At 41.6% G+C, this 15,865-nt stretch overlaps 2 protein-coding genes across 2 annotated transcripts in view; one reads left to right on the top strand and one right to left on the bottom strand.

The window, feature by feature from the left end:
* The first annotated feature begins 229 nt into the window (after positions 1 to 229).
* Positions 230 to 5,500, top strand: cdc20 (cell division cycle 20 homolog). Its single transcript, XM_060906542.1, has 11 exons — positions 230 to 390; positions 964 to 1,174; positions 1,655 to 1,800; positions 1,899 to 1,998; positions 2,078 to 2,203; positions 2,297 to 2,493; positions 2,767 to 2,861; positions 4,197 to 4,422; positions 4,564 to 4,689; positions 4,839 to 4,956; positions 5,056 to 5,500. Exons 2-11 carry the CDS (start codon positions 982 to 984, stop codon positions 5,217 to 5,219), a joined length of 1,491 nt encoding a protein of 496 aa, XP_060762525.1. The 5' UTR covers positions 230 to 390; positions 964 to 981; the 3' UTR covers positions 5,220 to 5,500.
* A 1,057-nt stretch (positions 5,501 to 6,557) lies between these two features.
* The window catches only part of elovl1a (ELOVL fatty acid elongase 1a), a 14,338-nt gene continuing 5,030 nt past the window's right edge, over positions 6,558 to 15,865 (bottom strand). Inside the window, exons 3-8 of the mRNA XM_060906541.1 lie at positions 14,503 to 14,693; positions 12,754 to 12,834; positions 11,156 to 11,212; positions 10,847 to 10,952; positions 7,461 to 7,600; positions 6,558 to 7,363 (exon numbers count right to left, since the gene is read on the bottom strand). Of these exons, the coding sequence (XP_060762524.1) occupies positions 7,052 to 7,363; positions 7,461 to 7,600; positions 10,847 to 10,952; positions 11,156 to 11,212; positions 12,754 to 12,834; positions 14,503 to 14,693 (887 nt within the window). The 3' untranslated portion in view covers positions 6,558 to 7,051. The remainder of the gene's footprint in view (positions 7,364 to 7,460; positions 7,601 to 10,846; positions 10,953 to 11,155; positions 11,213 to 12,753; positions 12,835 to 14,502; positions 14,694 to 15,865) is intronic.

The raw sequence follows: 15,865 nt of genomic DNA, 5'->3' as shown, positions 1-15,865 counted from the left end.
CAGATTACTTTAACACATCGGGGAAATCATGAAATATATCGATGTAAAAATAATCGCAGTATTGTAAACATATTTAACATTTTTTTTCTTTTGTTGTCAAAAACAGGAACGCTCGCGCTGCTTTTGTGCACGCCCCTCAAACCGATTTCAGCCAATCAGGTTTGAGAAAATGAAAGCAGCTGCCTCGGTAACAAACACGGCACGGTTTAAACGGACCAATCAGGAGCGCGCGTTCAGTCATTTAAACTGCGCTCGGGCTGTGGGCTCTGAGGAGAGCAGACAGGCGGATTATAAACTGCGGCACCGGAGCGAGGTTTATTGGGTTTTATATATATTTTTAATCAGGAGCTGCTGTTCTCGGACTCGTGTGAAGCTGTTGTGGAATATTGGGTAAGTTTTGGGTCCAGAATGTCCCGGTTTTCTTTAGTAGTGTTAAAGTTAACGGTCACTTCCGCGGTCACGAGCTCCCTCACGTGCTGTTTAAAGAACGCTGAAGTAACTTTTACTTCATGTTTAGCATCTTTAATTGTGGTTATTATTAATAGATAATCACTAGAAGGGGTTTTGTTTTTGTTTTGTTAAGAATTTGCTAAAGTAGAACCTTTTTGGTGATGATTCGCCCTGCCTAGTGTGCACTATATGGAGTACAGCGACCAGCAGAATGCATTCTTGGTGTTTGTGTTCTTGTGAGCGTCGTTTTGGACGCGAGTGTTGTAGTGCTGTGTGTGTGTGTGTGTGTGTGTGTGTGTGGTGGGGAAGGATATTTCATGTCACAATTTCCTTTAGATTGTTTTGGGGTTTTTTTCCCCCCCTTTTTAAAACTGAAAATTAAACCAACCAACGCATGAAAAATGAATGAGCCCTTCTTATTAAAGCATGCAGCTGATGCACAACTTGTTACACATGCCATATGAGTCACATTAATTAAACTGGTGTGAATTAATATTTCTCTCTGTGATTCAGGCTCACTCTTCAGTCATCATGGCTCACTTCAGTTTTGAGACTGACTTGCAGAGCGTGTTGAAGCTGGACATGCCCATCACCAATGCCCCGATGGCCAGGTGGCAGAGGAAAGCCAGCACGTCCACCTCAGCCAACACGAGTGCCCTGTCACCAAGCAACAAAAGCCTCACTCAGTCTCTGAGCATATCCAAAACGCCAAGCAAAACGCCAGGTACGAGCTGCCTTTTTTAAAATGTGTGTGTGTAAAACTTCCTTTTCTTATCATGGGGACATCCTAAAACGCTTAACGTAGCTAATGAAAAAGCTTAACGCAGGCTACGTCCATGATATTTGGATTTCTGTTTTGATATTTAGTGTGGTCGTAGTGTGTATGACAAGAGATGTGCATGAGAAGTTTGATACTGATTGGTCGCCGTTATCTGACATTAACCTACGTTAAGCTTTTTCCTCCCCATAGACGCCCATGTAAATGAAAAAGCTTAACGCAGACTACGTCCATAATATTTGGATTTCTGTTTTGATATTTAGTGTGGTCGTAGTGTGTATGAGTAGAGATGTGCATGAGAAGTTTGGTGATGATTGATCATTGTTTTGGAACATTAAGCTACGTTAAGTGTTTTAGGATGTCCCTTATCATGGACTTCTTCTAAATACTTGTTTTTAATATTCGATCCTTTAACTGTCTAAACAGGGAAGAACGGTAAGAGTCAAAACACACCATCAAAGGCTGGAGGAGACCGATTCATCCCAGTCAGAAACACCAAACAGATGGACGTGGCGAGTTTCCTCATCTCGAAAGAAAACGAGCCCGTTGAAGAAGCTGCGTCGTCATCCACAGTAAGTCTCGTTATTTTATTTTCTTCCCTCTTCCAAAATGTCTAATCCTGATCAGTGTACATGGATTTGAACTGACCTTGTTGATGTTAAAATATTAGCAAGCGAATCAGAAGGCATGGTCTGTGACTCTGAATGGATACGATCTTGAGGAAGCCAAAATCCTTCATCTCGGAGGAAAGCCTCTCAATGCCCCTGAAGGTCAGATGGTGTATTGTATCATGTATCAAGCTCTGTGTGGTAACTTTAAAAGCAGGCATTAAAGATTTCCTGCTTTTAGGTTACCAGAATAACTTGAAGGTTCTGTACAGCCAAGTTGCCACGCCCAGCTCCTTGAAAAAGACCCGCTACATACCTTCAGTTCCAGAGAGGATTCTCGACGCACCTGAGCTCAGGAACGACTTCTGTAAGTATCTCTAACTCTTGTTTCAGTCTAATTGACTGATGGAAAAACAGACAGTGCTGTTGATCAGACTCGTTCACCACTGCGTTCGCTCAGATCTGAATCTGATGGACTGGGGCAGACTGAACGTTCTGGCTGTGGCTCTTTCGGAGTACGTGTACCTGTGGGATGCTGCACTGGGGCAGATTGTGCTACTGAAGAAGATGGAGGAGGAGAACGGCTATGTCTCGTCCGTCTCCTGGAGCAAAGACGGAAACTTTTTAGCCATCGGGACGAGCGACTGCAAAGTGGAGGTACGGATTAGTCATAGCTGAACTGCATTGCTGTAACATTAGCACATGCTCTTTATAGTTTAGTCATTTGTCATTTTAAACATCTGGTAAGTTCTGCCTTTTATGGTGTCTTGTGGGTGTGGCTAAATGTAAATGTCTACTGAGCATGCTTGACATTTGCATGTACACACAGGAGTGCTTTTATGATATTGGTACAAATTTCCTCCATGTTTTTATATGGCATGCAGTTTGTGGACTGAGTTGTAGTGACTTCTTGTGCTCTCCTCCCTGCAGCTGTGGGATGTTCAGAGTCAGAAGCGTCTGCGCAGTATGGAGGGGCATCGTGCCAGAGTCAGTTGCATGAACTGGAATGATCACATCCTGTCCAGGTAAGTCGGAGCAAATCCAGTCATGTCAGTGGGGCAACGTGACCGTGGCCCTGTTAACACCTGTTATTTGATTGTCTTGCATGACCACTTGTGATCAGATCTCACTTCCCTGCTCTCTATATGCAATTAAACTGCTGAGAGGAAGTAATCCACTTCCTGTGTCTAGTCTGTTGGAAATTGGAAGTAATCAAAACTTAATATTACAATTTTAATGATGTCATTGGTGGATGAATCCACATGCATCTTCTGCATAAATGGAAGTACCAGTTGAGTAGGCGGTCCTTCAGTGTGGCCCAGGACACATTCACATGTGCTGCCTCTGACTGTAGGCCTAGTGATTGAATCTTGATGTGTCTTTGGGGCTCTGTTCACACCTGAACCACTTGTGACTGGGAGGTGTGTTAAAGGGGCCGGCTCTTCCCAGGACCCAGAACCGGCCTTGGTCGTCTCACAAGTGACCATGAAGGAAGTAAAACCTCAGATGTAGTTTATTAAACTTCAATGTATGATGTGTAAGTGGAGAAGTTCTAGATGGATTTCAATGAGCTCATGAAGAGTGGATTTGCTGGGCGAAGGGTGAGAACAATACGGTCTGCCTTCCACATCAATCATAGCCAGCTGTGACTTCGTTAGTGTTGCTGTGACTTGACTCTATAGAGGGAGTATCTTCTCCCAACTACAGAACATGGGCAGTTTGTTGTGGTCACTGAAAGTTCTCATCAGGATTTGAACTTGTGATCCCTCAACAGGCCAAGGCTTTTCTGTTGCACCACTCAGGAATCAATGACTCCCCCATCCCATCCAGACTCCTCCTCCTCCTGTTGGTGTGCCATCCAGGTCACAGCAAAAACTTGAGACTTGTTTGATCTGAGTCTGTCCTTGGATCTTCAGATCAACTGTCACCAACAGAAGTAGAACATCTACTGATTTATACAGGCCAAGTTCATGTAGGGAAGAGGAGGGAGGAGATGAAGATGGTGTGCTGCTACCGGAGCACGAACATGGTGTCTTCACCTGGGATGTGTGTTCTGTAACCTAGTATAACAAAGTGCAAAATAAGAGCTACTGGATCTTCGGGGTGACCTGGCCATCAACCAGTCATGAAGAGTAATGTGAAATATAATTGCCTGAAGGCCCAGAGCTCAATCAGCCAATACCCTGAATATGTGCACAATGTGAGGTACAGGAGCTGGTCAGTGATGAACAGAAACTGAGTAAAGTTATGGGAAAAAAGACATTTAATCTCCCCCACACACGAGCAGAATATATAAACCGCATCATCGTTTTAAAATGAGCTGTCGAGTTCCCCAAAACTTTCTCTCCTTTCCATCCCAGTGGTTCCAGATCTGGTTTGATCCACCAGCATGATGTCCGTGTCGCCGATCATCACCTGTGCACGCTCCGAGGTCACACGCAGGAGGTGTGCGGTCTCACCTGGTCTCCCGATGGCCGCTATTTAGCCAGTGGTGGAAATGACAACCTGGTGAACATCTGGCCAGGTGTGCAGGGTGGAACCCAGACAGCTGTGCACTCGTTCAGTGAACACCAAGGAGCTGTGAAGGTGGGTGTGGTGCACACAGAAGCCATGCCTTGATGTAGCTTGCATGATTTTTTTTTTTATCAAAATGGTTAATGGAGCTCTTCTGATGCTGTGAATGCAGGAGATTGATCTTAGTTTTAATACTGTCTGTTTCGTGTGCAGGCATTGGCGTGGTGTCCATGGCAATCCAGCATCCTGGCATCAGGAGGAGGAACCAGTGACCGCCACATTCGCATCTGGAATGTCAACAGTGGCTCGTGTGTCACTTCCTGGGACACTCAGTCACAGGTGGGGGGGATTTCTACTACAGAGTTTAGTGATGAACTCTGGATTGTGATTGGGTCAGAAGGTGTTGGTTCTCCAACAGCAGCTCAGATAGTGATGCAGGATTACACAAATTAAATCAATGTTGCTAATTATCAATTCAATCTTTTCAGGTCTCATCTCTTGTATTTGCACCAAACTACAAGGAACTTGTTTCTGGTCATGGTTTCGCACATGACAAGATCTTCATCTGGAAATATCCCTCACTCGCCAAAGTGGCGGAACTTGAAGGTTGGTTCTGTTACCTTTGAAAACTCCTGTTGCTAGATAATTACCCCCCTCCCCTCATGTTTTTTGCAATGTCCTACAACTTCTTGTTCTGCCTTCCAGGCCATGAAGGCCGCATCCTGAACATGGCCCTCAGCCCTGACTGCTCCATCCTGGCATCCATCAGTTCGGATGAAACCATCCGCCTGTGGAAGTGTTTTGAGAAAGATGCCACCAAAAAAGCCAAACCTGTGAGCAGCAGCATCATCCAGCAGCACATCCGATAAATGTTTGTTTTTAATTAAATTGACAAACCACTACTGTATGAGTTATTGTAAACTTCAAATAAAGGTTGTTGGTTTTTTCTTTTTCTGAAATGTAAATCTGGATTTAGCAGGGGATGGGTTTTATTTTAGCTTAATTTATTTCACTTTTTTTTTGGTACTTTCAATGTCATTACTGCCCAAATGTGCTATAGAATGGAAGGATTTAAGAGGGGTGAATATTTTAGGGTAATGTCATGCTAAACTGAGTGCTATTAAAGATGGTGTTTCACCTTTTTATGGAAGGAGTCACCAGTGTCAGTTTTGTAGTTTTCTGGTTTATCAACTTGCTGAACAGACTGCAGCCTTTTAACAGGGGTGAGCAGATGGGGTGACCAAGTGACAGTGGCTTGTGAATATTGTTTCACAGTATTATATGGAAAGTGGCAATTAGTGTTATTGTATAACGGGACAAACCCTTCACCTCAACTTAAGCATTGTAATGGCAATCCTGTTTAATCATCTCTTGACTGTTCTAGGACAAAATTGGAAGGCTAACTGCAATAGCAGTGGATAAGTTACTCAATAGTATGAGACCAGATGGAAGTACTAAGTTATTCCATGAAATTGAGGCATAGAGGAGCTGGTAGTGCATGGGCCTCATCAGCTAAATTGTTTAGAAGCCATAAAATTATCCCACTCAGTATTCTATCCACATTCACTGGATTGAGAAACATTTATTTCTAGCAAATTCAATAAATAAGCAGAATGTTCAGTTTTGTAATGCAAATAAACCAGTGAAGTGCCAAGAGCAACTTCTGAAAAATGTGACCATGCTAGAAAAGGGATGCCTGCTCCACATGGTACTTTTTTTTGGGGGGGGTGTTGAGTAGTTTTGCTACTCCTACTATATGAGCTGATAGCCTTTCAGTAGGGTAGCTAATTAGAGTGCACAATTACTCAGCCAGTGAATGTGAAAAATACTAATTTCACTGTATGTAGAGCAGCCATCTTGGATTTAGAAGTCAGGGTTGGAAATCTAGTTCTGGTTGACTTCCAACTGGAAACTCATCTAGTCTTCCCAGTACAAATGGAACATGTATCATTCTTCATTCTAGACTGAACCAACTTGACCTGGGAGAAAAAGCACCCTACCTCAACATTTATTCTCTCATGAAAGTGATGTATGTCAGTCTAATACATGACTTAAGTTTAATGAAACTGTGGACCACCAGCCAGGCCAAAAAACCCCCCCACACCAGATCTATATGCACCTGTCATATTGCATGTCAGCTCTGAAAGCTCCACCTCCAGCTGTTGTTCCAGTCCCAGCTCACCACCAAAAAAAACCAAAAACCTGACTGTCCTTTTAAATCCATTTTATCATGTTACTTTGGGACAAAAATAAGGTCACTGTACAATCAGAAGCACAAATACTAAACAGATGTATGAACATGCCCAGACGGCAGGCTTCATAAATATTTATGCAATGTTTAATATAAAAGCGGTTTATTTAAGTTATACACATTAAAAAAGGTATTCCATCCATACCACCTATCTTTGCACAAATATTTATTTACAATTGTAATCTACTCAGATGCATGGTCTTGAGAAACTGGGAGAATCATATGTGAAGAAAAAAAAAAGTCAGTGTGACCTCTGAAGGTGGAAATTTCTCTTCATGGACCGTGGACAAATAAATTAAAAAGAAAAAAAAAAACAAAACAAAACCCACAGACATGTGCCTCATCATCTCCCGTGTGATCTTACAAAAACATCCATAAACCCAGGAACTCATCATTCTCACCAAGTCCTTTGTGAGCACAGAGCTAGCAGTCTCTTTTCCTCCTCTTCCTTTAGACCTCCTTTACTTTCCCCTTCACAGCAAACCCGTTTGTGTAGTGCACAGTGCCGTTCTCCAGGTGTGTGCCGTTGGCCAACATGGCCGCCTCGGTACCATTGGTGTAGCCGTTCTGCTTGGGTTTGCCATCACTGCTGCCAGGGAGCCGCTTACCCTTGACGTAAGCCTGGATCCAGAAGTTGGAGAAGAGGATGAAGAAAAACATGCCATAGATCCAGATAAGGTGGATAAAGATGGGCACCTGGTATTCACAGTCTTTCATGAAGTAATACTGAGAGATATGGACAGACACTACGATAAACTGAGTCTGTGGAAACAAACCAGGAAAACAAACAAAAAAAATCAATTGGCAAACTCCAGACGAAATTTATAGATACAAAACTTGCAGTATAAAGTGCACTAACCAGCTGGATAGCAGTCATGTATTTCTTCCACCACAGGTACTTCTGAAAGCGTGGGCCAGCTGCAGAGAGACCGTAGTAGGTGTACATGATGACATGGACCATTGCATTCACCATGGCGTGGAAGGAACCCATTCCCCCAGCTGGGATTCAAAAACAGAAGAGTTAAACCAGGAACAAAAGCAAGAAATACCTTACAGTACCAAGTGATTCCCAGGAATCTGTTCAAAACACACTGGGATTCATTTCCATATGCAAGAGGAGTTCGTTCATTCATCACATGGATGAAGGCGTTATAGCTTGTATACCCCATGATGTTTTTACATCACCTGAAACCTCATGCTTTCAGTTATTAAGAACAAAGTGGCTGACGTTTGTATGGAATTTATAGTATAACCAGCAGAGGGACAGATTAGATTGGACCATTGGCATAGAGCTCTGCTGTTTTTTTTTAATACAAAACTAACAGGGCAGAAATGCATCTCCATTTTATACAGTGGTGCTTGAAAGTTTGTGAACCCTTTAGAATTTTCTATATTTCTGCATAAATATGACCTAAAACATCATCAGATTTTCACACAAGTCCTAAAAGTAGATAAAGAGAACCCAGTTAAACAAATGAGAATTATACTTGGTCATTTATTTATTGAGGAAAGTGATCCAATATTACTTATCTGTGAGTGGCAAAAGTATGTGAACCTCTACGATCAGCAGTTAATTTGAAGGTGAAATTAGTCAGGTGTTTGTTATCCCATTGATCGAAATCAGGTGTGAGTGGGCACCCTGTTTTATTTAAAGAACAGGGATCTATCAAAGTCTGATCTTCACAACACATGTTTGTGGAAGTGCATCATGGCACGAACAAAGGAGATTTCTGAGGACCTCAGAAAAAGTGTTGATGCTCATCAGGCTGGAAAAGGTTACAAACCCATCTCTAAAGAGTTTGGACTCCACCAATCCACAGTCAGACAGATTGTGTACAAATGGAGGAAATTCAAGACCATTGTTACCCTCCCCAGGAGTGGTCAACCAACAAAGATCATTCCAAGAGCAAGGTGTGTAATAGTCAGCGAGGTCACAAAGGATCCCAGGGTAACTTCTAAGCAACTGAAGGCCTCGCTCACATTGGCTAATGTTAATGTTCATTTTCATGTATTAAAGCCAAGGATGGGTGTACAATTTTTTGTGAATAGTTAACATTCAGAAAGCTCCTCCACACTGGCAAGGAGAGAGACCGTCCAACGGGCTTGTTAGCACACAGTTCAAATCCAGCATCTGTGATGGTATGAGGGGGCATTAGTGCACATAACACAGGTAGCTTGTACATCTGGGAAGGCATCATTAATGCTGAATGATATAAACGTTTCAGAGCAATATGCTGTCATCCAAAGTCCTTCAGAGAAGGCCTTCCTTCTTTCAGCAAGACAACACCAAACCGCTTTCTGCACATACTACAGTCATGTAGTTTTAATAAGAGTCTGGGTGCGAAACTGGCCTGCTGCAGTCGAGACCTGTCTCCCATTTCAAACAATTTTGTGCATTATGAAGTGCAAAATATGACAAAGGAGACCCTGAACTGTTGAGCAACTGAAATTGTATATCAGGCAAGAATGGGACAACATTTCTCTTTCAAACTACAGCAATTGGTCTCCTCAGATCACAAACATTTACAGAGAAAGAGTATTGTTAAAAGTACAGGTGATGCAACACCATGGTAAACATGCCCCTGTCCCAACTTTTCTGAAACGTGTTACTGACATCAAATTCAAAGTGAACATATTTAAAACAAAAATTGTTTCAACATTTGATCTGTTGTATTTGTACCATTTTCAATGAAATATCGGGTTTCCAAGATTTGCAAATTACCACATTGTTTTTTACAGTTTACACAGGGTTCCAACTTCTTTGGACTTGTGGTTGTAATTCTGTTAGTTTAACACAAATCCCAAGACCATACTTCCAGTATCCCCAAGGGGTGAGGAGTGTTAAATTTGATTTATTTTATCTCTAAATAAGAAGTGCATACCGAACCCCACAAAAACAAGCGGGCTTTAAAAAAAAAAAAACCTGCGAAAGGGTGACGTTGTGTGGGAGAAGGTTACAGTCTGAGGTAGAAAGGAACCAGTGATGAAGAATTTAACAACTCATTAAATTGTTTAAGATCCTTAAAACATACTCAATAGTAAAGGGGGGGGGGTTTAAAAGGTTTTGCTTCCTGTTAGTAAAAACACACTATCCTGTGGAGGACGGCCCCATGAGGACAGTTGAAAGTCACACCTGGAGGACGCTCTAGACTCTTACAGTAATGCTTTTATGGCTGAGGACTACAGTTGACTTGCTAACTTTAGGACTGCAGTTGTCATGAACAGTTTTGCACTCAAGTTTCCATCAATGAAGAGTTTATAACATCAACGAAACTGACTTCATGTTAAAACTGTTAATGTTATAGTCAGGCTGTCTGTTGTTGCCCAAATGAGGATGGGTTCCCTTTTGAGTCTGGTTCCTCTCGAGGTTTCTTCCTCATGTCCTCGGAGGGAGTTTTTCCCTTGCCACCATTGACACGGTCTTGTTCATTGGGGATAGATTAGGGATAAAATTAGCTCATGTTTAAAGTCATTCAAATTCTGCAAAGCTGCTTTGCGACAATGTTTATTGTTAAAAATGCGATACAAAAACTTGACTATTCCATATTGTGGAATGTTGGTCTCTAGCCATGGACTTTTACAAGTTGAATTAGAACAAAGTTCTCAATGCTGACAGCCGGGGTGTGTGTGTGTGTGTGTGTTAAAACATGGGATCATCTTAAAAATAAGCGACGTTAAAGAGTGGAGAGGTGTGTCCTGGCATTTTTACCATTCCGAATAAACTCCTTAGATCAGCGACTTCGGGTGTGTGACGAGAAGTCATCCATCCATCATCTCTAGCCGCTTTATCCTGTTCTACAGGGTCGCAGGCGAGCTGGAGCCTATCCCAGCTGACTACGGGCGAAAGGCGGGGTTCACCCTGGACAAGTCGCCAGGTCATCACAGGGCTGACACATAGACACAGACAACCATTCACACTCACATTCACACCTACGCTCAATTTAGAGTCACCAGTTAACCTAACCTGCATGTCTTTGGACTGTGGGGGAAACCGGAGCACCCGGAGGAAACCCACGCGGACACGGGGAGAACATGCAAACTCCGCACAGAAAGGCCCTCGCCGGCCACGGGGCTCGAACCCGGACCTTCTTGCTGTGAGGCGACAGCACTAACCACTACACCACCGTGCCACCCGATGAGAATCATTGAAAACTTAAAAAAAAAAAAAAAAAAAAAAAAAAAAAAAAGCTCTGAATTTGTCCTCCATTAAAACCCCAAAGTACTGAGCCGAGATGAATGACTCACCCGGTGTGAGAGTGATGCCCCACCACCAGCTCCAGGGCAGGAACGAGTGGTGAAAGATGTGCAGGAATGTCACCTGACCATGCTTCTTCCTCAGCACAAAGAAAACCTGCAGGGGACACACACACACTAATGAAAAGCATTATAGTTTATATTAAAATGAGTGATTTACTTTTTTTTTTAAATAAATAAACCCACCCACCAGAGATGGGTGGAGAGTATTAGAAATAAATTTGATGTCATGAACATTACAGAAAGTTAAAAACAATACACTAGACACACGCTGTTAAATTACCAGAGAAGAGTTCTTACAGTGTCTAGAAGTTCAACATATTTTGAAAAGTAGAATAACCAGGCCACTCGAATCATCTGTAGAAATAAAAGAAGACATCCAACTGTGAGCTCATACACACTTCATACCACGAGACAGAAATAAACCACTGAGGGACAGGATGGCGTTACAGTGACCGCCCTAATCACATGCTGATTATTTCCCTAGAACAGCACATCCCCAAGTGTTTTATTCTTCTTACACCACAGCAACCCACCAACAATTACAATTTTTATTTATTAAAGAATGACACATCGTACTTGTGTTTATGTTCTCTTTGATGCTTCGGAACAGTCCCAGTTTTCACTCGCATCAGGGCTCGAAATTCGCGGTGGTCCGGTCGCCCGAGGCAACTTAATTTGTCATTTGGCAGGTAATTCCTGTTACTAGCCAGCCCGGCTGGCTAGTTGAAAATAAAAAATTTTATATATAGCGAAGATTCAGACACACCGTCAACTAAAGCCGCCACATATCAAGTGTGTGCCAGGACAGAAACTACCGAAGAATTCCGAATCATATCGTGTACAAGTCAGGCTGTTGGTTTTTTTCACTACTGCACATGCATATAACGCATCACATGTAGTATTGGACCAGGTGGGTGGAGCACAGAAGCATGGCAAGTCAGAACTGAGCTTTCAATGAACTATTTATTGCTAACTTTTCAGCCTTTTATCACTTCCCAGCCGCGTGCACACACGTTCTGGTTGGGGAGAGAGAGCTCCCTTTCTCTGCTCTCCTCTTAAAGGGCGCGGTCACTGGGGAAGACACACAAACAGGTTAATCCCCATCAGGTGCAATGATTCCACCACTTACCTTCCCTGACTCCACCCTCCATTCACAGACCACCACTTGGCCACGCCCCTGCTGCCACATGACATTATCAAATTCAATAGATGTGGCCACATTATCGCCCATTTAAACACGTTTTTGTTGTTGTTTACATATACATCTGCCAAAGCTACGTTGCGATGTGGAATTTTCTGAAAGGTGTACAGAAACCGCCAGAGACTGGGACAAAGCGACCTCGGTCTGAAGAGGAGAAACGACAAAGGACTTGTAAGCAAACGTGGGAGCAGGGTAGGCCTTGGCTGCGATACGATTTTTATGGAATAATTTTTTTCAAGTTGATTCCTAGTTAATATGAAGCTCCTAATGCTTTCTCTCTCATAAATGGTTAAATACAGAAAGCATGTTGGACATATTTTGGGTGCTATAGTCATGATAGTAAGTATATTTGCTTTCAATACTCATACACCAAGTTGCCAAGTTTTCCAATATATTATCTGTTGATATTATATTATGGTGCTCTGTGTTGTTCTCATTCATGTATTTAACAACAGTATCAAAATACTCGGGTCTTGAAATAAATGCACATTAGTCATGAACAATGGTAACTACTCTCGTGTGTTATTTTTGACAGAAGTAAAATTTATACATGAACAAATTTTGGCGAGTTGATTTTCTGTTTGGCGAGTTACTTCGGAAGGGAACTAGTCCAGCTGGCTGGCGAAAAAATTATGAATTTCTAGGCCTGCACATTATAGCAGCAATAAACAACAAAGCAGATGCTGATGTTTACCCTGAGAGTCTGCGGGCTGGTCGAGCTGTCTATGAGGTCACATCTCCAGGTGAATGTCGTCGCCCAGCCAGACATCATGAACTGAAATAAACAGCAAGAAGTTTAAAAAAAAAAAAAAAGGGCAGATTTCCTTCTTTCAAGTTACACACATTTCCTGTTGGCTTCTTCAGCTCTCTGATGCAATTTAGTATATGGCCTTGATCAAAGGGCGATGTCGTCATCGGAAAAGAATTACAGAATGACATCTGAGGAATTCACAATGCCATCTGGACTGGTTATTTCAAACTGCTTTTAGAAAGTTAGGAAATTGGAGACATTTAGCATGTGACGATTGTTCAAACGATGTGTGATTAATTTCTTATTTAAGATGTGTATAAAATCTATTATACTATAAACTTAGATTATTACACTTTCCTCATTTATTATATTTTGCTCAGTAACAAACAAATAATTGGCTTTAAACACAATGTCAGAATAATGAAGGTTGAAATCGGATTGGCTGGTCGCACATCTGTGTATCTAAACGCTTGTTCTGGTTTCTGAAGCAAAAACAGACTCTTGAACACCGATGCAAATGATAATCAATATTTCATCACATCACTTTGTTGAAGGTCATTACAGAATTTATAATAAATAAAAATACCCACACCAACTAGTGATAAGGAAAACGTGGTTGAAAGTGGTCATGTCACAGCCAGATTTGTTGACACTTTTAAAAGCACCCCGTCATAGTCCTTGGTGGGGAACCTTTAAAGGTTCCAAGTTCCTGAATGCTAACATTTAATGGTTTCATTAGGATTCCACAAGTAATTAAGATGACCCTCCACTACACACTTCTTTAAAAACCAGCCCACCATATGCTCCAAATTACTGCTCATTATATTATTCTTAATATTTAGAACCTGTTAGGGTTCCAGGCAGAACCCATAATTATTTCATGGACCTTTAAAGAACCTGATTTGTCTAACAGTATATGTATTAACTGGCTAAGCATATGGAACTCAATTATTGCTCATAAATAATTCTTAATGCCTAGAACCTGTCACAGATCCAAGTCGAACCCTTGTTTGCCCAGTGAATAAACAAGGAACCCTTGAAGAACCCCCCCCCCCCATGCATATGTAAAAACTGGGTAAAACGTGTGATCCTCCTAATTTGTCATCATTTTCCTTCATGGTACCTAGAACCTGTTAAATGTTTATCACTTCGCTAAAACAGTTTTGGTGTTGGTATACTCAGAACGGGTTCTTTATAGGTTGATTGGGTACTTCACGGTTTGTTTTTTTTTGGTCTCCAAAACAGGTGACTTTCTGGTAGAGAAAGCCCATCTGAGAGTTGTACAGAGAATCAAGGGTTCCTCAAACGGATGAAGAAAATTGTAAATTTCCTAAGAATCTAAGATTTGTCATTAATTACTAGCAAACAGTCAGAGTATTTAACATTAAACAATTACCATCAAGAAGAGCATCAGGTTCTGCTCACATCTTGTTAAGTTCTTTTCCTCAGATGCCAAAATAAATATTAAAAAATAAAACCCTATCCCATGGTGGATACTGGATTTGCGTTCATCTTCACTCAGAGTTTGGCTGACATTAAGTTTTTATGCAAAGTCCAGCAGCTTGGTTTGGATCCTTATTTCCATCTTTAAGGATGTGTCGGAACAAAATTTTCATGGGAAAGAATTCGTGAAAGCCAAAAAAGGAGAGAATATAAGAACCCAGGGCTGTGAAGAGAAGCATCGTTTCTCACCTCGTAAACGATGTAGGCGTTGAAGAACACCATGCAGAAGTTGTAGATGACCATGGGGGTTTTGAGGTTGTAGGGTTTGCGGTTGGCCATGTAGCGTGGCCCGACATACAGTACGAAAAACACATAGCTCAGCAAGAGGAGGGTCATCTGGATCGGGCTCTGCATCAGTGGGTAATCCCGTACTCGTTCATCTGAGGATGGATAGAAGATCACTTACATTATATCTGATCAAACAATGGAAATGCTTCAGCAAATCATCAGCACAGACAGCTGGACAGATCATTACTGTATTTTCTGGACTAAGACTTTTTGCCTTCCACCAGTTAGGCAAAAGCACATCAACATTTTTGAATTACGCTAAATATAAAAATACAGCATGCCCAGGTGTTTCTGTTGTAATCCAAGTTGATGACTGCATCTGGACTGTTGACTGAAAGGTGGCTAGCAACAGTTGCTATGCAGTGATTAGACAGGCATTAAATTAAGACAAATCTTGGGATTGGACAAGTCAGGTCTGACGGAGGGATAATGAGAAACACTAAACTAAACTCCAGAACACAGACAGCATTGGGGAGAAAAGCTAGAATGCTAATTTTAAAAAAAAGTTTCACAAAAATTTACAAGACAAAATTTCTTCATTTACAGAGGTGCATTTTATATTCTTGGGCAACCCCAAGTCTGGAATATACAGTAACTGAAGCGACTCTCCTTGAACTTGGGACTTTAGGGCGGGGTTATACCCAGTATATAGAGTACTGTGTATGGATTGGCTCAAAGCATGAGGTCACCAGTGATACTTAGGAAGAGAAGGATGAAAAGTATGAAGATGTATGGCTAAATAGCTTTGCATGGTAGACAAAAGAAACCTGCTTATGTTTATTCAGGAAAACACAGTCTTGTACGCATCACGACCTGGAAACATCCATATACTTTAGATATCATACACTCGTCACAAATACACCTGTAAATAAAAGCTGGCAAATACACACCAGTTGGCTCATTAACTGGTGGGAAATGATGCACTGAGGTAACAATCCATAAACATGTAGTGAGGATACCTTGTGACCCTTTTCGAAAACATTAACATCCAGAAACGCTGCATTTTAACAATACATACAGTGGTGTTTGAAAGTTTGTGAACCCTTTAGAATTTTCTATATTTCTGCATAAATATGACCTAAAAAACATCAGATTTTCACACAAGTCCTAAAAGTAGATAAAGAGAATCCAGTTAAACAAATGAGACAAAAATATTATACTTGGTCATTTATTTATTGAGGAAAAATGATCCAATTACATATCTGTGAGTGGCAAAAGTAAGTGAACCAACAAATATCATTCCAAGAGCAAGGTGTGTAATAGT

Source organism: Neoarius graeffei, chromosome 23 (assembly GCF_027579695.1).
Source record: "Neoarius graeffei isolate fNeoGra1 chromosome 23, fNeoGra1.pri, whole genome shotgun sequence".
Classification (NCBI taxonomy): Eukaryota; Metazoa; Chordata; class Actinopteri; order Siluriformes; family Ariidae; genus Neoarius; species Neoarius graeffei.
This window is presented reverse-complemented; position numbering and strand designations above follow the sequence as displayed.

Bases quoted from the DNA above. Each gene is read 5' to 3' on its own strand.
- cdc20 (XM_060906542.1), top strand. From the start codon at position 982: ATGGCTCACTTCAGTTTTGAGACTGACTTGCAGAGCGTGTTGAAGCTG. The intron at 1,801-1,898 runs GTAAGTCTCGTT...TTAAAATATTAG, and splicing joins AAGCTGCGTCGTCATCCACA to CAAGCGAATCAGAAGGCATG. The intron at 2,204-2,296 runs GTAAGTATCTCT...GCGTTCGCTCAG, and splicing joins TGAGCTCAGGAACGACTTCT to ATCTGAATCTGATGGACTGG.